The 21996-nt window shown below is 40.5% G+C and overlaps 1 protein-coding gene across 18 annotated transcripts in view; it reads left to right on the top strand.

Moving 5' to 3' along the window:
• Nucleotides 1–21996, top strand: part of CD44 (CD44 molecule (Indian blood group)) — a 53146-nt gene that overhangs the window by 9023 nt on the left and 22127 nt on the right. For 10 of the 18 annotated variants that reach the window (XM_019282774.3, XM_039552044.1, XM_019282766.3 and 7 more), the window contains exons 2-9: nt 9245–9410; nt 12620–12756; nt 14174–14245; nt 14869–15111; nt 15983–16078; nt 19442–19567; nt 20248–20370; nt 21509–21634. In XM_019282774.3, coding sequence (XP_019138319.3) covers nt 9245–9410; nt 12620–12756; nt 14174–14245; nt 14869–15111; nt 15983–16078; nt 19442–19567; nt 20248–20370; nt 21509–21634 — 1089 coding nt within the window. Of the gene's footprint in view, nt 1–9244; nt 9411–12619; nt 12757–14173; nt 14246–14868; nt 15112–15982; nt 16079–19441; nt 19568–20247; nt 20371–21508; nt 21953–21996 lie in introns of those variants that run through there. The other 8 variants (XM_019282811.3, XM_019282801.3, XM_019282818.3 and 5 more) reach the window with 4 other exon arrangements.

The raw sequence follows: 21996 nt of genomic DNA, 5'->3' as shown, positions 1-21996 counted from the left end.
TCCACAGTGATAGTCATGGAAACGTAACTAATTGAAACCTCTGTTTTGCTTTTTAATTTACTGGTTTGGTATCTTGAATTGATTTCTCTATTGGGAAGTAGCCCAATATTTCCCACCCTCCCAGAGAAAGTAGTTTTATGAGTCAGATGAATTAGCAGTGTGTTATAGCAAGGTGTGTCTAAGACGTGTTTTTAGACTGTTCAAGGAAGATAGTAGGATCTATGCACAATGATTGGTAGCAAATCACCTGGAAAAGTGGTTTCTCACTGCATCAGCTACTTCTGCTGTTTCTAAGAGACATCACAGAATCACAGGATGGTTTGGGCTGGGAGGGGCTTCAAAGACCATTTTGTTCCAAACCTCTGCCATGGGCAGAGATGTCACCCTCTAAATGAGGTTGCTCAGGGTTCCATCTAAACTGGTCTTGAACACGCACAGGGGTGGAGTTTCTCTGGGCAGCCTGTTCCAGTGTCTCCTACCCTCGCAGTAAAGAACTTGTTCCTAACATCTAATCTAAATCTTTTCTCTTTTAGTTTAAAACTGTCTCGCCTTGTCCTATCACTATCTGCCTGTGTAGAAAAGTCTTCCTCTTTAAAAAAAAAAAAACCTTTTAAGTCCTGCAAGGATGCAGAGAGGCCTCCTTGGTGCCTTCTCTTCTCCGGGCTGAAGAACCCCAGCTCTCTCAGCCACCCTTTGTAGGAGAGGTGCTCCAGCCCTCTAGTCATTTTCATGGCCCCCATCTGTACTTGCTCCAACAGGTCCATGTCCTTATGTTGGAGACCCCAGAGCTGGATGCAGCACTTCAGGTTGGGTCTTATGAGGGCAGAGTTGAGGGAAAGGATCATGTCTTTGCTCTGCTGGCCATGTTGCCTTGGATGCTCAGGATACTGTTGGGTTTCTGGGCTGGGAGCACACACAGGTGCCTCATGGCCAGCTTTTCATCCATGACAAACCCCAAGTCCTTCTCATCGAGGCTGCTCTCAATGAATTCTTCTCCCAGTCTGTACTCCTATCTCCTGGATGGATGCTTTGACTAGTGCACTTGATAAACAACCTGATGAGTTTTGCTTCCAGTAATATCCTTGGTGTGGGAAAAAATATTCTGGTGCTTTATTAATTAGTAACTGTCTCAATTTTTGTATTTATTAAGATAGCCTATTCCCAAACTGCTATTTGAATTGACTCTTGCTCAAAATGAATCCAGTGTCATCAAGCTCACTGTACCTGAACTGAGGTCTGCCACTGTATCATTTACCATTCAAGCATGGATTTAGCTCTGGATCTTTTTGTAAAATCCAGCTATATCTCATTAAAACAGATTACTAGAATATATGAGCATCACAACAGAATCACTGGCTTCACAATGATTCCAACGCTTTCGGGAAACAATGATGCTTTGCTATTTAAGGATGATTGCGTGCAAGCAATAGTGCATTGCCTTTACTTATCTCCACTGCCTAAATATATGTAGAATTTAATGTAGTATTTGAAATCACAGAATATTGAGGCCACACTGCCACTGCCTCCTTCCCATTCTTCCCTTAAGCAAGAGAATATTCACTGCCTGTCATAAATTTTTAAGTTTAAATACACTTACTTTTAATAGGAAAAATATTATTATTCCCACCATATTAGTGATAGCAACAGCATTGTGTACCATACTAATGTTTATTGTAAATTCTAGTTATTAAATGTGCCTTTTTACTAAACCAGTACGAGAAGATTCATAACTGAGATTGTAAGAATTACTAAAGAAATTCAACAGCACATGTAGCTTAGTGTATGAATAACCTGTATACATCTTAGGAAAGTTACTTGCTAGTCAGCATTTTCAGTATAAATCTCAAGATTCTTGAAACCCTTTTATGGATGGATAGAGTCACACAGGGTCCAGAAAATGGAAATATTTTGCCACCAAAAATGGCAGGAGACGTTGCCTGCTGGCCTAGCCAGTCTGGTTATAGGCTGTGGGATCCCTGCCCTTCTTGTACTAGGGAAAAAACCTAAGGGAGTGGTGGATGTGACAATATTCTCTTCCATCATCAGAAACTTGCGTAAGAACTTTCCCTTTGATTTCTATAGATCATATCCTACATTGTGAGGCATATTCTGAGCAGCCTTCCTCTTTCAGTATGTCTACCAGGGTAATGTTATCTTTGTTTTAACTGGCTGGCTGTCAGAGCTTTTGAAAAGATTCCTGAGGTTTCTTTCTTTCATAGGCTAAGTGACAGAGCAGGGAATAGGAATAAGGCCCTCTAGGCTCCAGGCTGGGGATCTGTCTTCTGAGCAACTCCGTGTGTCAACTGCTTTTATCCCAAATAACTAAATTGATCAAACAGTGAAAATCAGTCCCCAACTGTTATTCTTCAGCTTTGTTTCGAGTGTTTCTTCACCTGGATTGCATGGAACTGATCCCAACTGATTCTCCTCACAGCCCTTGTTACTCAGCCTTTGGGGTTAGACTGCTCACTGTACAGCCTGGAGCTCTCCCCGTATCGGCAATGATGATTATGTTTTCATCATTTCGAGGGGGACATATCAGATAACTAATTGCAGACTATGATATCACTGCCTGCAATTTTTCCCCCGAGGTGCTGTGCAGCTGTACCACGTTCTACTGTAGTCTGAAAACTTTCAGCTCCCTATGGGGTGAGACTATTACAAAAAGACTAATACTAATTTCAGCAGAAAGGAGGTTTATCATTAGTGATGACACAGTATGGGCTCACTCAGGATGTTTACCAGAGCAACAGTTGCCAGGCAGATAAAGATTGGAAGATGCATTAGCCGATTCTTTTCTTCCTACAGCAGCTGCTGAGGACTGAAGCATATTTCTTGTACTTACTTGCATTTTGAGTGACTCTGTGAATTCTTGATTTATTAATAGCACTACCCCCACACCCATTGTTTTAAAGCAGTAGCCAGGAGAGCTGTCAGTTAAGAGACTGGAGATTTTTGTCCATCAGTAAACAGATGCTTTGATGATCAGTCGGCAGATTCATTAGGAACAACAATTTAGAAGAAAGTCAGCATCTTGAGCTTTGTCCTGCATCCCATTTCCAGTGTGCATTTCCTGGAGTAATACAGAAATTCAAGGAATACTTGGTAATTTTTGTTGGAGAAAGGAGAGCCTCCTTGTGCAGTGTACCCTCTCTGGCCTCTGTGCATACCTCCAGCCACATCTCTTTTTCACTGCAGAGATCCACGTCAGCCCACTTGGACCTCAAGGTTAGCATGGCTATCTCATGACTTTTCAGGCAGTTAGCAGCACACAGGAAAGTGAGAAAGCTACACTCTTGTTTGCTTTTTCAGACTGAATTACTAGGTACCCAAATACAACTGGGTAGTAGGCACAACTTCAAAGAAAGTTCTGACTTTACACCTTTGGATCTGTGGAGAGTCATCTTCACTTTCTTGTCACCACACCCAAGTACTAAGAATAAGTTGTCTCTATTTGTAGCAGGAACTCCTTGCAAACATGCAGGTAAATCCCTTTTAAAGTTTTTTTCCTGGACGTTGCTGTCTTTAAAAAGCCAGGTGTGTGGAGAATTTTTTTCCCACTGGATATCAGCTATCTATTAGGGATATAATTGTGTGGGCTTTTTCTCTCCCATTAAAATTTTCAAGGCTTAGAATATTTTTCTATTCCAAACTGAAATGAAAAGATGACATTTAAAAAAATTCCTGAGGGAAACTTTGGTCTGGGTTCCTTAAACCATCTGTATGTATCACAGCCATGTAAACATTTAAACCTAGCTTTCTTAAGTGATTTTATTTTATGCTATTTTATTTTATTTTGTGCAAACTAATTATTTTAATTTCAGAATTAAAGGCAGTTTCAAACTGAAAGACAAACCCCTTATTTGGCTTCATTTAAGTATCCACAAGGGATACTTTGAAAACCAAAACTATGGTTTACTGCCACTAAATCTGGAAATGTATTTCCTATAAATCATTGTAGGTTTCACAACTTGGCAATACTCCAAGGAAAGTATTTCATCGGACAGCTCCCAAGAATCTGCAAAGACTTACTTTCACTGTCACTATGTGGAAAAGCCTTGTTTATGGTGTAGGTGGTCTATTTCTAGATTTGTTTCTCTACTTTCTTTGGAGAATGGTGGTTAGCAGAACAAGAATATCATAACAGGGAGAACACAAAACCAGGCACACTTAATGATTATACATGTGGCTTGACCCTTTGCGCTTTTGTGTTGGGATGGTAAAGGACTGCTTGCTTCATTCATGTGGATCTTGCAAATTTGGCTTCTGAATTTTGATCAGTATGTAGTCATCCCAGTTTTGAGTCCTATTTTCCCAGCACAGTTTTCCTTTCCTCATCAAGCCCCGAGGGATTTGAGTATAGGTGTGTTTTAATGATGTCGACACGTGTCTATTAGTGACTGTGGCTGGGATTAATGAATCATTTTTCATGACCTAGCAAACAGCTATCCAGTGGTTTTCATCACTGACTTGGGCTTTAGTCCAACTTCTGACATAAAGGTAAAAGCCTATGTATCCTGTTACAGTTGCCTGTACTGTGAGTTGCTTGGGTGAAGTTTTTTACTAATAGACTAAAAAAAAAGGTGGAATACTCAGCAAATAATGCCTTCCAGGCCCATGTGTGTTGTAGTGTATTAGGTAATCACTGAATTGTATTTTTTTGTACACTTAAGTTCTTGCAAATGTCAAATGGCGGTAATCAGGCTAACTTAATATATACACTGACAAAATGTTTTGCATCCTGAAATGTTTCATTAATCCATTCCATATGAAATTTTGTATTCAGAGGCCATTTTCTCAAGTCAGAAGTAAAATATGCATTCTTATTTAGCCGTGAAGTAGTTTTCTTGAGAACCAAGTAAAAAAGTAGGCATAACTAGAGATAGGTCTGTACTGAGAGACAAGATCTGGACTGTCCAGACCTCTTCAGATTTTAGGACTCATATGGCCCAGTTTATAGATTTGCCTGAAGAGGAATTGTAGTTGCTAGGATTTTCTTTTAAACATATTTTAATCTGTTTCCAATATGTTACTTTTTGCTACTTCATTACTAGCATGCGCTTGAAGCAGATGATAATATTCAAAATGTAGGTAGCAGTGCTAAGCTGGTGATTGTTCCTGTTCAGAAGTGTCAGTACAAGATTCAATAGTCTGTGATTGTAAGGAAACATTTACCCATGTATATCTGCCCAAAGCTAGTTTAATAAATTTGAACTAAGTTCTTACAGTAAATGTAAATCCTATATTCCATTAAAACAAAGAGAATGAAAACTATACACACTGTGAAACCTCTAGTTCTGTCCCTGTTGTCAGCCCCAGTTTAGCACATCCTGGTGACCTGTCAATCATCTTGAACCGCAAACTGAAAGGGAAAATCCCCGCGAAAACATCCCCGTAACGTTTCCTGGTTGCCATGCAATTCAGCATGCGGTTTTACCAAGAACTCTGTTAACAACGTACAAGCTTTACACATACTCTCGTTCAAGTGGGCAGGGTGTTTGCAAATCTTCCACTTTGATGTATCTCTGCAGTTGCTGAAAGAACTGCTATTTTTTTTTTCCTCTCAAAGACAAGACAGCATCCACCTTGAGAATGAAACCCCCAGGTGGTGTCTTGAAAACAATGAAAACAGGGAGTAGTGCATGAGACATCAGTATGGTACACCAAAAATCTTCATGGAAAATCAATTCCACTGGGAAGAGTTAGCGTGAGTCAGAGTTACTCATTATACATAAGGGTTGCAGAATCAGGGTGGAAATGGAAATTGCACCTGGTTTCTTACAGTGACAGTTTCTAACAAGCCTCTTGTATTAATTATCAGGGTGTAACTCAACTTCTCTGACAGGACAATGCTCTTTAGTCTGTGTGAGGTGATTCTATCCCACCAGTGGGCTCTAACTACCAAATTGTCTGGGGAACTGAAGTTAGAGATTTTGGTTGACAAGTATTAATTGAACTTGGTTTAGATACATGAATGGTGATAGCAGAGAAAGGTTTGCATGCAGCTGTTTGAGAGAGAGCACCAGAAATCCTGGGAAAGATGGGGAGAAATGGCCTGTGTAGAAGTTTACGTTTTCCATGCTCATAAAATTCAGCACAGACTTAGGAACGTTCCATGGCTTTGGTTTGTGTCACCCAATCTCATAGTCTGGGTGAGATTAATGATTATGACAATTCAGACATATTTCGTACTGTTTGCCTTCTTAAAGGCAATTAAACAGCTGTAGCAGATCATGTGGATGAAAGAAGAAAGGAAAGATTGTGTCCTGTCAGGCCCCAAAGCCAGACAGCTCTAAGAGGGGGAAGGAGGGAAGGTTTGCGTGCTGTTGGTGATTTCACTGTGAGTCCACTCTGAGTCAGCCCCTTCGATACTTCAGAAATGTTAAAAGGATCAGTTTAGAGTGCAATAGTTTGTTACACAGTATGAGTTTTGCATTGCCTTGTCTCTTGGAAGAGAACAAAAATCCATCTTTTGCATAACTGTGTTAAAGCCAGCTAAGTAACATCAACATAAAATTAATGGATTTGACCTTCCTGCCCTATGGGAAAAGGTGAAATATGTCTTTTGATTTAAATTTGACAGTCATGTTTCTTCCTTAACTCAAAATTACTCTATAAGCCTCAGCATGGAAAAAAAATTAAGGTATTAATTGAGTTTAGATCCCATCATTTATTTTTGATATGGTGTGTTCACCATTGGTGTGATCAGAATTTTTTTCATTAATTCAGTTAAGAGTCCCCATTGTGTGGGCATTAAAATACAAGACTATAAAGTAAAAATGCTCTGTTCCCTGACAGCTCTGGGTTTGTATTTTGTCATTTTTAAAATGTGGTAATTACTATCTTCAAAGAGTAGATGCTGAATTTACACAGTTTGCTTAGACTGTGAAATACCATGTGAATTTTGGGTACTGCTTTGGTCCTTTTCCCATGCTCAGTTCTTCATGAACAGAGTGTCTCTGCTACAGCAGTGGTACACTTGGAATAGTAGGCGTAGAAGATACCATCAAAGTAAAAACAAAGGTGCTGTCTCAGCATTACTTTAGGGCACAGTGCCAACGAATTGGATGGCCTCAAACCCAGTTTTGACAACTGGATTGCCACATTTGCCTGGGGTTTCCTGGACACCCACATGATCTCTCTCGCTGCATGAGCAAGGCTTCCTGGGAGCTTTGGCTTTGCTCCTGCATGTGCATGCAGTGCAGTTGGGCAGCACACATGCAGTAAGCCGGGTACCTCTCAGCAGTGTCCTGGTGGGCAGGGCATACTCAGGCTGAGCGTTTCCATGGAAAATGTACACATGTGTAGGCATGTATTCCACATAGTTCCATTAAGCCTATTTCTGTTAGTAAGCCAACTTTTTAAACAGCTGAAGTCTTAAGTAATTGACTCTCTACATGGAATTCTGACTGTGACTGAGTCTCAGAGTGGTAATGGAGCATAAATTGTGGTGTTTAAAACCAGGAATGGGCTGAGGTTTAATGGCGGCTATATGAACTCACTCTAAACAAAAGTGAACTTCACTTTATAATTCAGTGAATCTAGGATTAACTGCGATGAAATGGAACCCAAAACAAGTGTATGTGGTACGCCCTTTCACAGCAAAAGCTTTTCAGAAATCAGCCTAAAGTTATCACAAAAGATTTTGATGCTCCAAGAAAATTTAGCTCCAAATTCACTAAGCTTGTTACTTTAAAGTAATCAAATAGAATTTCATGGTCTGATCCCCATATTTAACGTTAAGTCTTGGGCTTCATAGAGTATGTTTTAGGAAGAGAGGATCAAGAAGGGAAAACTAAAGAAAAGCCTTTTTCTTGTCTAGGTCATTTCAGCTTAATACAACTACTGACTGGACAACTTCCAAGGCAATGTCAGGCTTTGAATATGAAATATTTGGAGCCAAAGTAGAAGTCACTTGCATGGCAGCTGTGAGAGCAGCTCCATCCCATAGCAGTAGTCAAGGAGTGGCGGAAGTGCCATATGTTTTTTAATAATGTATGATAATAAAAATTTTAAAACTGTAGTCAGCAAGACTGTAAAACAGGTCTGCAATACAAATTGATTTTTTTGTCAGCCAAAATACTGGGGGAAGGAAAAAGGTGGGACAAGAGGTATTTTTTCTGTTCTTTTTGTGGAAAGGCTATCCCAAATAACAATATGATTAATTCTGTTGCCTATGGTACAAGTATTCAAGATTGGCTGCACAGCTTTTGAGCTCCTTTGGACAAGCAAGAATCAATACTATTGGACTCCTACCTATGCTGTGAATAGTGGCCATCCTCTTATGCATCATACAGGCTGGGTCTAATCTGGTATTTTATCTCCTTGAGTGTTTCCTGTGAGCTATGGAAAGGAATGTTCCTTGCAGTTTACACTGAGTAGATACCCTGTACACAGAATAACATCAGTTTATCAATGGACAAAAGAAACTGAAGAAAGAGTGCATGCCTTGATTCCTATCATTTGCTTTCACATCTGTGAAATAGACTGTCAAGCAAAATAGACTGTCAAGCAAAAAATTACATTAGGAGCGTTGCTTATTATTTATATGGAATGTGTCAATGCAAATGTGCATGAATTGCATTTAGTGTCTTTTAGTAAAACAGTTATTATATGTAATTTTTTTTCAAATAGACAGTACAGACGCTCCCTTTTAGTATTGGAGAAGACTGGTCTATTTTTCCCTTTATTGCACATGGAACTTCCATTAAAATTAAGATAAAAATGAGTCATGCTCCTCTCTGCACTGGAAATAATAGCTACTCCTATGAAGTGAGCTTAGCAGTTGTCATTCTAGTCTGGAGTTGCAACTGCTTTTTTTCTCTTGAGGGAAAGGTGGGGCAGAAGCAAACTTAATTCACATTGCTTTGAAGTGTCCTGATGTTTCCCCATTTTCCTCTACGCACGTGATTATTCTTATTCGTATTGACATTATTATTGTTAACTCCTTCTTCTGCACATTAGTGTTAAGGGTACGTTAAAAGTCCTAGATACCTCACAAAAGGATGTATGGCTATTTTTGGGAAGGCTGGAGATTTGGCTCATGCCTCAGCCCAAAGAGGGGAAGTATGAAGAAAGTGATTGAAAGTGGCAGTGCTTTTTTCTGAATGAATTGGTAGCTGTTACTTGTTGCTGGTTTGCTTTGAAAGCATTATACTTGAAAATGATTTCCAGGTCTTCACTTAAGGTCTAAATTCTTAGGTCTAAATTGTTAACATTTTTTTTTCTTTTGCTTTGGTAACAGAATTCAATGTAAGTTGCAGATACAGAGGAGTTTTTCATGTTGAAAAAAATGGTCGCTACAGTCTCACACGATCTGAAGCAGTCAAACTCTGCAGAGCTCTCAACAGCACCTTGGCAACACTAGAGCAGCTGAAGGAAGCTCACGAGTCTGGATTTGAAACTTGCAGGTAAAGAAATTCTTGAAAACATATGACACTACTGGTGTAATAATTACATTTGACTTACTGTAGCCGTTCAGATTAGTTAAAGAAGTTATATTCTGTAATGAATGAAACATCTCTGTGCATGTGTATGTTTGCTCTGGGTCTAGTAGTAAGTAAGTCCTTCATGCATATAGTTTTTTACCATTTATCTTTTAAAAAAAAATCGTAACCCCTCACAGATAAAATCTAAAGATAACAAAAGGTGACAGGATAATAAACTAATTAGGAAGATGTTCAGATCATACTGTGTCACTAAACGATTGGTAAGATAAGTATGTGAAAAGTAAGGACCTAATGTGAGCATAGGCTGAGGATAGTGTATGCCATGTATGGAACTCGGTCTTGCCAAGGAACAGTAAAAAGCAGCAGGTGGTACTGTGAGGGATGAGCTTTTGACAACCCAGTGAAAAATGACCACAGTATTCGTGCATTCCTGTAATCTGTAAATGGAGATTTTTCAGAGGACAGTTACAGTAGTTATTAAAAACCTCAAAACCGTGTTGTCAATTGACCTAATTACATGCTGTAATTAATGATGTATAGGACAACAAATGTGGATAATACAGACTCTTTAATTTCTCAAAAAATAACTAGCGCAAGAGCCTAGAAGTTACAGAAAACATTTAATTCAAAAAATTTGAGTGAATACTAATATAACAATCCCAATTCTCTCCGCGTTTCCTGAGCAGAGGTGCTTTGTCCCTTTCATCATCTTCATGACCCTCCTCTGGACTTGCTCCAACATGTCCATGTCCTTCTTGTGCTGGGGACCCCAGAGCTGGGCACAGTGGGGTCTCAGCAGAGCAGAGAGGGAACATCTCCCCTCTTGACCTGCTGCCCACGCTGCTTTGGATGCAGCCCAGAATGCGTTTGGCTCTCTGGGCTGCAAGCAGGCGCTGCTGGCTCATGTCCAGCCTCTCATTCAACAGTACCCCCAGGTTTTTCTGGGCAGGCTGCTCTCAGTGTGTTTATACCCCAGCAGGTGTTGATACCCTGCTTCCACTGCCTGTGCATTTCCTTCCTGTCCTTTAATCCCAACAAAGCCATGCAGGTCTCTTGGCTTGCTTTCCTCATTTCTTAAACTGGTATCAAGAGCTCTCACGCTCTATGGAAGGAGTCCTTGAATACCTGCCACCTCTGTTCTGCACCCTTGTCCCTCAGGGCAGTTTCTCAGGAGGGCCTATTGAAAACCTCCTTGAAGTGCTGAAAGCTTACTTCCCTAAAATTCAGGGTCTTGACTTTACTCTTCTCCTCACCCATTTCCCCCAGGACGGCAAACTCCACCAGTGCATGATCACTGCAGCCCAGGAGATGCATGTTGGCAAGCCATTATGGAGTTTAAATAAATGATAGCAGATTTTCAACTTCATTGCAGTCTAACTCAGACAGGAAATAGGCAGAAATGGAATTTATCTTCTAACTTAGAAAAACGAAGTGGACATTTCTTCAAAATTTTAAGGCTTTCACTCTGGTACCATGAGAAATAGTACTGACATCCATACGGCTTGCAAATATCTCCTGTTCTGGCATGCTCACTTTCACAAGTATTGTGGTGGTGAAATACGTGAACAGAATTCTTTGAGGGTTCTTCTCTGAGACGTGGGAATGCAATTTAAAATGGTACCACACAAAAACTAGAAACAGTTCTTTACTCTGAGGGGAAAGTCCTTTATAACAAAGTAGGCATGTTCTTTTTCTGACATTAGCATGTTCTTTTTCTGACATTAACGTGTTCTTTTTCTGGCATTAGCACATGAATATATACACAGCATTCTGAATTGCCCAGCACTACACAACATTTAGAGATCAAATCCTAAATAATGCCCATGGGTAGAGATTTCTATGCCACCAATAATGAGTATTCTAAAATATGGAAAGTATTTTCTAAAGCTAAATATAAAGGTAATTGAAAGAAGAAGAGGGAATTTTTTTTTCCCCCAGTGGTAAGCTGTAATTTTTCATTAATTTTACATTTTTCCCTAATTCAAAATTGACCAGAGGACAGATTTGGACGTGAAAGCCATGTGGATAGGATTTCTTCCTCCCTTCCTTCTGGCCAACTCTCCCACCCTATTACTTTCATTTGTTGATCCTGTGCTAGAAGTAATCCTTGTCAGTAAACCTTAGCTCTTATTAAAATAGAGTAGGAGAGGGAAAATATGCTGCATATAACCATCAAAATGCATGTGAATAAGATGAATCAACAGAACATAACACAAGTAGGTCATAATGGTTTGTAAAGTGTCAGCATTGTAAGCTCAGTTGGGAGTGTGGTTAAAGTACTTTATAATTCCACCTACAAGAGAATTTCAGAATTGCAAGTATCTGCACATTAGACATGAAACTGGAATGATGTTCATAGATAAAAAACTGCAAAGCTGTGACATTAACTCCTCCCTGATAAATCATTCCTCTCGAGAAGTAAAGCAAAACCCAAACCAAACCCGTTCTTGTTTCCATTCTATCACGTCTCTAGTTAAATACATAGGAATCAATCAGGTGTTACAGGATTGCAAAATAGTAATAATGTATTGTACGTTATGTAATCACAGTCTTCACTGAATTATGTGAGCTCTGTGCACAATAATCACATTGTTCAACTGAAAGATACAGTAAGGATTTGTGGATGAATGAGTCTTGTATTTGAATATTTTAGTAGGCTGTCAGTTTTTGAGAAAATGATGTGTGTTGCAAGCATTCTTTAAACTTGCTCAGGTACCATAAATTGAGCCCTCAGCTCTTCTGAGTGAAGTGTCATTGAGCAGTGTGCTATGTCAAAGCAATGAAAATGTGAATCCCTAAAGAATGGGAATTTAGTGTCAGGTAATACAGACTCGCACTGAACAAAAAGTGCACTCTCCTCCCTCACTTTGACTCCCTTGCTCTGATCACCCTGGGGAACTGATCAACCTAGCTTAGTAACAACCTTGGTAAGATGCTTGTTTAGTTTAAATGGGTTTAGCTCTAGAAATTAAACATAAAATGATGTTGAGTGACAGGAGACTGATGTGAGAAGGGAGCAACCAAATGAACAAGGAACAAAAAGGTAACAAAACCGTATGAATAAACTGCATGCACTTTTAAAAAACAATGGCTTCTTTGTAGCTTCTTGATGTTTGAGGTGACATCTGCTATAGTAAGTAATACGGTTTGTTTACCTCTGTTCTTCACAGGTATGGTTTTGTGGTGGGGCATATTGTTATCCCACGGATCAAACCCTATCCTCTTTGTGCAGCAAATACCACTGGCATTTACAAACTTCCAGCGAATACAACTGATCGGTACGATGCATACTGTTACAATGCGTCAGGTGAGGAGATGATTTTATGGTGTATTTTAGAAACAGATTAACTAAAAATCGCATATGTAATCTCCTATTTAAGGTACTGGAATGAGGGCTTATATAATAAACATAACCTGGTTTTTAGCTGAGAAGAAATACATTTTGCCAGTCTCTAGAAGTGTATCTATCATGTCAGCAATGACCATTTTGTTATCAGTGTGTTTTGAACTCAGTCATATTTCTGGCCTTGGGAAAAACTTAGCAGCTTCAAAACAGTTCATTATAGTGGCTTAGTGAAGTGAAACACTGCAGCAGTGAATCTGAAAGACTTAACTGTTGTCAGCCATGGCATTCAGCTCTTCTGTTCATGCACACATGAGATTTACAGCCAAGAGCAGTTTTTTGTGTTCTGAGGAATACCAGGAGTGGCTGCCACCTGCAGCAGCTCCAAGGCCTGCGATGGCCATCCCAGGCCCACAGACATGGCTGCTGCTCTCCTATTTGCAGACTCATTCAGTATTTGCTCAGGCAAATCTCCATTTAGACATTAGGCTGCTGGACAGCAATCAGTGCCAGTGGGTCAGGAGCAGACTGCTTTCATCTAAAGTTTTGAACTTTCTAATAATAGAAAATATTTTAGCAAATTATTAGGAAAGTGTATATAGTCCATGACAGATGCTGAGCATAATATTTGAAAATAAAATCTAAACTAGCTTTGAGTATCTTAAATTTCAGTAGGTTGTGACATTCATAGTGGAAGCAGAGAGTTCTTACAGAAAGCTATAGGGAAAGTTCATTGATGGTTTGAATGGCAGTGATATCTTTTTTGATTTTGTTCTTGGTGGTGATATAATTAAATATCTTTGCATTGGTGTAGTATCATGTGAGTTGCCATCATCTGTCATTCACAGATGACTACTGCAGTGATGTCCATCCCCTCCAAAGCTTTATAACTCCTCCCAAGTGTTAATCCCTTCCAGCAGTATGAGCAGGTAGCTCATACACCAGCCCCAAGTGGGGCACTTCAGCCCACAGGAGCCAGCAGTGCTCACTGGAGCAGGGGCACACGCTGCCTGTGCAGAGCCCTCCATCGAGAGGACGGAGTTTTGCCAGCTAAAAAGGATTAGAGTTGCCCCTGCCACTATGACAGTGGGTGTGCCTGCATTGAAACTGGGTCATAAGGCTGTTCTAACTGGCATTGATTGCAAGCATTTTCTGGAATGGTTATGGAAATGGAGAATCTCATTGTTACCTGACAGAACAATCTCGAGGTGCCCCACCTGGGAAGGTGGTTCATCAGTGAATAACATTTGTTTGGAAATTTGTTTTCAAATGTCCTCATCTGAAGCTGATGTTTTGTGATTATGTACAATTGTTGTGTGTACACATGTGATTTTTTGTCCATTTTTTCAAATTAATATTTTCTATTTTCCTTCCTTCACAGAAACAGAGGAAAAAGCATGTGAGCCAATTAAAACAATAGATACTTCTTTACTCAGTAATCAGGATGAAACAGGTACTGTACTGATTAGAAAGACATGGACTTGCTTAGTTTTTAGTAACTGGTTACCTTCTTTTTACATAAACAATCACTAGTATTTAAAAAGCCAGCCAAACATAAGAAAAGCAATTTAAGAGATGTTCAATAGAAATTAAAGAAACTAGTCACTTGTCTTCCCCTAAATCCTATGGAGCTTGCATTGTCTCAGGGTACCAAACATTTTTTATATAGGTATTTGACCTTTTTTAGCACCTCAGAGCTGTAATATCTCTGACATATAGGAATTTGCTTAAGACAGCTACCTTCCTCCACTTGATTTGAGCTGTCTGTTAGAAAAGTGGCGGGAAGCAGAAAAAACCACTCATAATAAATTATTGCTTCCAATTCTAAAATTCTGATTGACTTTCCAAATGCCGATATTTTATGTTAAAATTGAGCAGTTTGATAAAAATAAGTGATGCTATGTAGGCCCTACAAATGTGACAAATACATAAATGAGCATGTATGCATTAGACATATTCTAGTGATGTATTACCTAGGTTAGATAGGAGGGCAAAAATGGCCGAACTGCAAGTGTTACTCTTTATTACAGCTGTGTAGCTCCTTGACATGAACTGTTTAATTCCCTGTTTCCACAGTCATTGACAACGCAGATGGCTCCCGTTACAATCCAGATGGCTCACGTCATACCAGTGGGGAGTCCTCAACCTCAGGGGTGGATGATGAAAATGCAGGTAGTGGATCCACTCATGAGACAACTCCCATGGATACCTCCATCAGGAGATCCAGCCCCTCATACTATGGAAGTCCTACTCCAGTCTCACAGCTGCCAGATCATACTTTTGGAGGAGGTGAAAAAGGAATTCCTGAAAAAGATTATGGTAAGGACAGTAGGTTGCCACTAATTTCATGGGGCCCTGCCAAATACAAATGCCATATTCTTTTCTACGTATTTTATTTAATCTTATATGTTGCTTGTGTGGCTGAAATTATCAGAAGTCTGAAAGACTCACTCCCACTGAACATTAGGGATACGGGTGCAAGTCATCCTCTAAGTACAGTAAAGTTTACTGTGTGACTACAGGCTTTTTGTCAAATCACCAGTAACTTACCAGTGAAGGATACCAGTATTTTGCATCACTATCCTCAATATATACTGAAATTTAAAAAAAAAAAGCACAAGCATTAGGCTTATAAAATTACTTTTCACTGGTGATAAACTCATGGCATGTTATGCTTGTTTTGACATGTAGCTAGCACCACGAAAGGTAAATCCTACCATTCTCTTGCTAAGGAACTAGGATCAGAAACATTCCCCACATTCCCCAAGGTGTGTGCTGTGTATTTCTGTTGATTGCCATTACAACTGTTACCAGCTGTGCTTGCATGCATAGTCTAGGTGTTTTGACTAAATCTCAGAATATATCTCAGTAGAGGGGAATACAAACAGCTTGACTCATTGCTCTAGGATCCCTGTCCTCATGGCATACAGGTACAATGAGGTATCACATGAACAGATCGTTACCAGAATGTTCATTATCACTGTAATACATTCTCCTCTTCAAATAATCTGTTTGGGTGATAGCCTTACTATGTCAGTAAGGTAAGCTTATGTGGGGTCTGTGTCTTTCTCCTCTCTTGGACCAGTACATGAAGGAATGAAACTTGCAGGGTAGAAAAGTTGAAGTACTTGGGAGTACTGTATTGCAGCTGAGCTAATGAAATAGTAATGATTTATCCATCACCACACAGGTGATGAATTTACATCTATGTCACCTCACATCTCTTTGGGGACGGTGGCTGGTGATTTCCATGAAGAAGATGACAGACAGTATCCTGCGAGTACCAGTAAGATTTATGTTTCATAATAACTACATTACAAATAGATCATATTAACACTGCTTTCTTCTTCCAGAAGGGCATTCTGGTAAGTGATGAAGTATACAACAGCTCAAAAATTGGAAAGACATTGAAAGACTGGTTAAGACAGAAATTAACTTCACTCTCTGAGACAAGGGGAGCAAAATAATTTACAGTATGTTTGCTTCAGTGCTTGTACCTGAGCTCGGAAAGATTGCTGTTTTGGGTTTCCCATGACTGTTTTATGACACCTATTTACTCTATGAGGCAGCACAAATTAGTACAGTCAATTATATTTGAAGTCAATTTATTTCTGAAGTAGAAAAGGATATTTTTGTAGATTCATGATGAAAGTGTCTGTTATTCTAATATATTTATGATTGTGAGTGTAGGTAATCCATGTCAAAACCATGACTTTGCTAACCAAGGCAGTGCTTCATATGGCAGTTCCAATGGCCAAGCCATTTGTGCACTGCAAAAACTAATTTCATCCTTGCTGTTGGCAATATGTGTGCGAAAAAAATTGGGGACTGTGGTGGCTCCACGGTCTTTGAGGACCCAAAAGAACAGTATCCATTTTCTCTTCTTTGTCCTTAAGTAGCTTTGCTGAATTGGAAAAACTGCTTGTGATGTTTTTATCAAATATGTAGTGCACAGCAGCTACAATAAATAAAAAGCTTTTGAAGTTCTCTTCCATGTTTTAAAGTGGAAATAATGTACATATGTTCACACTAGTTCTTATGGTTAGAGTGATAAAGATCTTTGCCTCAGAAAATAAAGTGAACCTAAAGGGAGAACACGTTAATTATGCAGAGGAAATCTACAGATGCATTTTGTAGTAAAGATCAAATTGATAGAACTGAAAGTTCCTTTCCACTGGCTCTTTTTTTTTCCCCACCATGGGAATCCATGAGGAATTTGCTTGATTGTCTGTTGGTTGCTGATAGCTGGTCAGATGGTCTATATGACTTGGAGAGGTGGTGCCCTCATCACTGTATTTAGAAATCACAGCATAAAGGAAGAATGATTGTATGCATTACACAGTTAGCAAATGTTTTTTGAAAGACATAAATTATTAAACCCAAGCATCTTGGTTAGTAGCACCTTATAAGTATGTAGATGGAAAAAGAAATATTAGGTTGATTTTACCCCAAACCTTGAAAAAAGAGTAGAGAATTTTCTGGTGCTTGTTTCCAGTGAAAGCTTTTGTGACAAAATATTGTCTGTAAGGAGGTCGAGGGTGGAGAAAATCCCACCTGGTAATAGTGGGGAGTTTGGTTGACTCTGATAGTGATTTTTCTTTCGTATATATTTGCTTTTGTGTGCACATGTGACTTAGTGTTTCCTTGTACAGGTGTTTCTGTACCCACTGCAAAAACCTGTGCATTGTTTCCCTATGGGAAAGCTCCCTGTTTTCCTTTTAACATTTGATTATCAAATGTGTTGATACTAAATATGTGTGTCCCTTCCTGTTGCTAGCAGTTCTCTCATGGGCATGACTGTTTTACAGAGGGACAACTAGAGGTACTTAAGATTTGCAAAGATAAACAACTGTAGTGTGATGTGATAAAATGTGTCAATACTGATAAAAGGGTATCGCAGAAGTGATAGCATTGGCATGTTTGTTTACGGGGTTAGGATTGATAAACTGGTTCTCTTGCAAAAAAAAAAAAAAAAAAAGATTATGAAAGTAAGGCTCCTGGGTTTTTCTGATAGCTTTGGCTATTACCCAGCAGCATCACTCTAACACCGAGGAGTTTAACTCATTTAGTTTAATTTTACTGGATTACAAATGAATCAGTAACCTAGCACTTGTTTTAGAAAGAAGTAAAGTATAAGCTGTGCATCTCTCTGAGAAGTCATCAAATATTCAGTAGCACCAGAGAAAGTGACATGGATAACAGTCAAAAAAAGAAGATAAAGCCATACCCCAGTATCTGTTATTTAGCTTGCCTAGCAGTGCAGGCTCATTGGAATACCCTGGCCAGAATTCAATTTCCCAGAGAAAAATGCCACAGCAGGAAAGTAGAAAATTAAGAAATAGGTAAAGAAAAGTATTTGTCATATATCTTCAGATGAATGGCTGAAAATCCCTCTCTCTAATTCTATAATGTGTTAAAGTGAGAAACAAAATGGGTGGCTCTCCATCCATCTGTAATACAATTCATTTGTAAAGTTAAATTTTTTTGAAAACATACCTAGCTTAATCTAAAGATTTCTTTGCTATGGGTTTGAAATGAGCAGTTGGCACAGGTGCTTGTTGTTCAGATGATACCCATTCATTATTTCTCTGGATTTGGACATTATTGGTGCTGTTCTCCATGAAGTTAATAGTCCAGATTAATACACCGTCAGCACTTTACCATTGACTTTCTCGCCTTGCCAGAAGAAGTTTTACTCTTTCTTATTAGCAAATTATAATTCATCTCTAGGTGTGCCATGAATCAGATGTAGGAATCTTATTGATGAAGGAGCTACCTACTTGAAAAGTAACTCTGACTGGATTTTTTCATCCATATGTGATAGGCACATTTATTTCTATTTGCATGCCAATACGTATTTGGATCCACAGTGGATGAAAAGGCTGTAGATTCCTGTAATTTTTCTAAGCAGAAATCTCTTTCCATCTGTAAATGCCTGGCATAAATCTATGGATCCTGCTATTTGATATACTGTGTTCTGAGAAAAGACTGTGCATTGGTAATGTGAGACAAGTTAAGCTGTACCTCTCTCTCCATGCTGTGATGATGCCTACTCTGAAAGGTGTTTCGGGTGTGCATTTAGCTGGCAGCATCAGGTCAAGGGGAGTGCATGTGTCTTCTGAGTGGAATGGCCTCAGTTCTGGGCTCATGTTCATGGCAGCATTGGCTTCATGGGGTTGTCAGTAGAAGACCAGTTTGCTTTTCTGGGTGTGCTTATTTCTGGGTGTCCTTTTTGCCTATCATGGATACTTCTTACATCTTTTGTACGTGATTGTATGTCATGTTGGTGGATGTTCCTCATTCTGAACTCTGTTTCAAAGACTATCAACTCTCTGCTGCTGACAAAGCCTGTGAGGAACTCATTAACCTTATGGAATGTGGAGGGTTGAAAAGTCCCAGAGGGCTTTTGGGGGCTGCTCTCAAGGGAGCGTGTTCTTTCCTGGGACTGCCAAAAGTGCTTGCATCTGGCTACGTGTTAGAGGAATGTAATGACACCTTGGGTTCATACATTCGCCCTGCTCTCACATCCATCTCTGGGGCATGAGTGTGCTCAAGGTGCTGATGCTGGTGGACTTGACTTTGCTGGAGGAAGAGCTGCTTCTCAAGAAATAATCACAAGATCTTGGTTAAATGAGCCATGTCCTAACAGCTCCAGGGCCTCATCATGACAACCTGGAGAAAACCACCACCCAAACTTGGTGGAATCCGTTCCCAGACCACTGGTGGTGGTCAAATCCTGGAGAGAAGACGCAAGAACCCACGCCAGCAACCAAGGGTAAAGAATGCCATGCTAAGAGGGTGCTTTGATTAGGGGCTGAATTACCAGAGACCAGGGCAGCAAGGTCCACAAACTCTAAGTGGAACAGGGGGTGAATGTGTGGCATTTGTCACTGCTGTCCATTGCCACGTGCTCCAAGTGGGGAAAGCAAAGTCCTGGGCTCTCTCTCACGGACTGTGCATGTGGTAGCAATAGAGCAATTGTCCACACTGTCCGTGTTCCATGGAGGCATTCTGCCTGCCTGAAAGGGATGAGCATGGGAGTCATTATGCAAAGCATGTATTTGGGTCTTCCTTTTTTCCTGTTTGGAAGCAGTTTAGGAGCAGACTGTTCCAATGAGAAGGACTTGTAGCAGAGAGGAAGGAAACGTTTTCAAGCCAGTACGCTCTGCTCTCCCTGCTAGCAGAGGACAGGGCATGGTTAGCGCCGTGAGCATGCAAAGGGTCCTGAAATGTATCTGAGAGCTGCAGTGGGGCAGCTTCAGCAGGGCCATGGCAGAGTGGTGAACCCCTTGTGAGTGAAAAGGCCAGAAGGAGACACGGCTCCTGGGAAGGATGGGGCTGTAAATTCTCCTCTGTGATTGTAAGGCTGTGAGTAGAGGAGACAGGAGAGCTGAACTGGTGGCAGCAGAAGGCCTTGTTGGTTAGGGCTTCATGGCAGATGTAACATCATCACAGCAGATGTGACCTCCAGTGGCAGTGATTCAGATGATGAAGACTCTTCCGAGGAGATGATGAACCCCACAGTGTTTCCAGGCTGGGGCAGGAGTGTGGCCAAGGATGAGACTGCTCTGAGTACGAGTAAGGAACTTCCACTGTCTTTGGACGGTTTCTTTCTGCTTTTTCCTGTCCTACGTGATGTTTCTCTTCCTTTGCTGCACATATATTGTTTGAAAATTGGATGATCTCATCAGCTTTTTTTCAAACACATCTCCCATGCCACAAAAATATTGCCATTTAGATCATGTGGGCTCCCTATAGCTAAAAGCACCGCCTTCTGTTGCTTCTTGAATTGTTGTCTTCATTTTCATTTGATTTGTGAACTTTCCTTGTGACTTGTTGGGTCTCAAGGACTGATTTCTCTTTGGAGGGAATTTCCAGCCTCCTGCAAGTGGCACAATTATTTCTCTTTGCCTGCCAAGTTGGCTTGCCTAGCCCAGTGGATGAAAAGGCTGTAGATTCCTGTAATTTTTCTAAGCAGAAATCTCTTTCCATCTGTAAATGCCTGGCATAAATCTATGGATCCTGCTATTTGATATACTGTGTTCTGAGAAAAGACTGTGCATTGGTAATGTGAGACAAGTTAAGCTGTACCTCTCTCTCCATGCTGTGATGATGCCTACTCTGAAAGGTGTTTCGGGTGTGCATTTAGCTGGCAGCATCAGGTCAAGGGGAGTGCATGTGTCTTCTGAGTGGAATGGCCTCAGTTCTGGGCTCATGTTCATGGCAGCATTGGCTTCATGGGGTTGTCAGTAGAAGACCAGTTTGCTTTTCTGGGTGTGCTTATTTCTGGGTGTCCTTTTTGCCTATCATGGATACTTCTTACATCTTTTGTACGTGATTGTATGTCATGTTGGTGGATGTTCCTCATTCTGAACTCTGTTTCAAAGACTATCAACTCTCTGCTGCTGACAAAGCCTGTGAGGAACTCATTAACCTTATGGAATGTGGAGGGTTGAAAAGTCCCAGAGGGCTTTTGGGGGCTGCTCTCAAGGGAGCGTGTTCTTTCCTGGGACTGCCAAAAGTGCTTGCATCTGGCTACGTGTTAGAGGAATGTAATGACACCTTGGGTTCATACATTCGCCCTGCTCTCACATCCATCTCTGGGGCATGAGTGTGCTCAAGGTGCTGATGCTGGTGGACTTGACTTTGCTGGAGGAAGAGCTGCTTCTCAAGAAATAATCACAAGATCTTGGTTAAATGAGCCATGTCCTAACAGCTCCAGGGCCTCATCATGACAACCTGGAGAAAACCACCACCCAAACTTGGTGGAATCCGTTCCCAGACCACTGGTGGTGGTCAAATCCTGGAGAGAAGACGCAAGAACCCACGCCAGCAACCAAGGGTAAAGAATGCCATGCTAAGAGGGTGCTTTGATTAGGGGCTGAATTACCAGAGACCAGGGCAGCAAGGTCCACAAACTCTAAGTGGAACAGGGGGTGAATGTGTGGCATTTGTCACTGCTGTCCATTGCCACGTGCTCCAAGTGGGGAAAGCAAAGTCCTGGGCTCTCTCTCACGGACTGTGCATGTGGTAGCAATAGAGCAATTGTCCACACTGTCCGTGTTCCATGGAGGCATTCTGCCTGCCTGAAAGGGATGAGCATGGGAGTCATTATGCAAAGCATGTATTTGGGTCTTCCTTTTTTCCTGTTTGGAAGCAGTTTAGGAGCAGACTGTTCCAATGAGAAGGACTTGTAGCAGAGAG

This window comes from Corvus cornix, chromosome 5 (genome assembly GCF_000738735.6).
Source record: "Corvus cornix cornix isolate S_Up_H32 chromosome 5, ASM73873v5, whole genome shotgun sequence".
In the NCBI taxonomy this organism is placed as follows: Eukaryota; Metazoa; Chordata; class Aves; order Passeriformes; family Corvidae; genus Corvus; species Corvus cornix.
The sequence above is the reverse complement of the archived record's forward strand: the minus strand, read 5'-3'. Positions and strand labels throughout refer to the sequence as shown.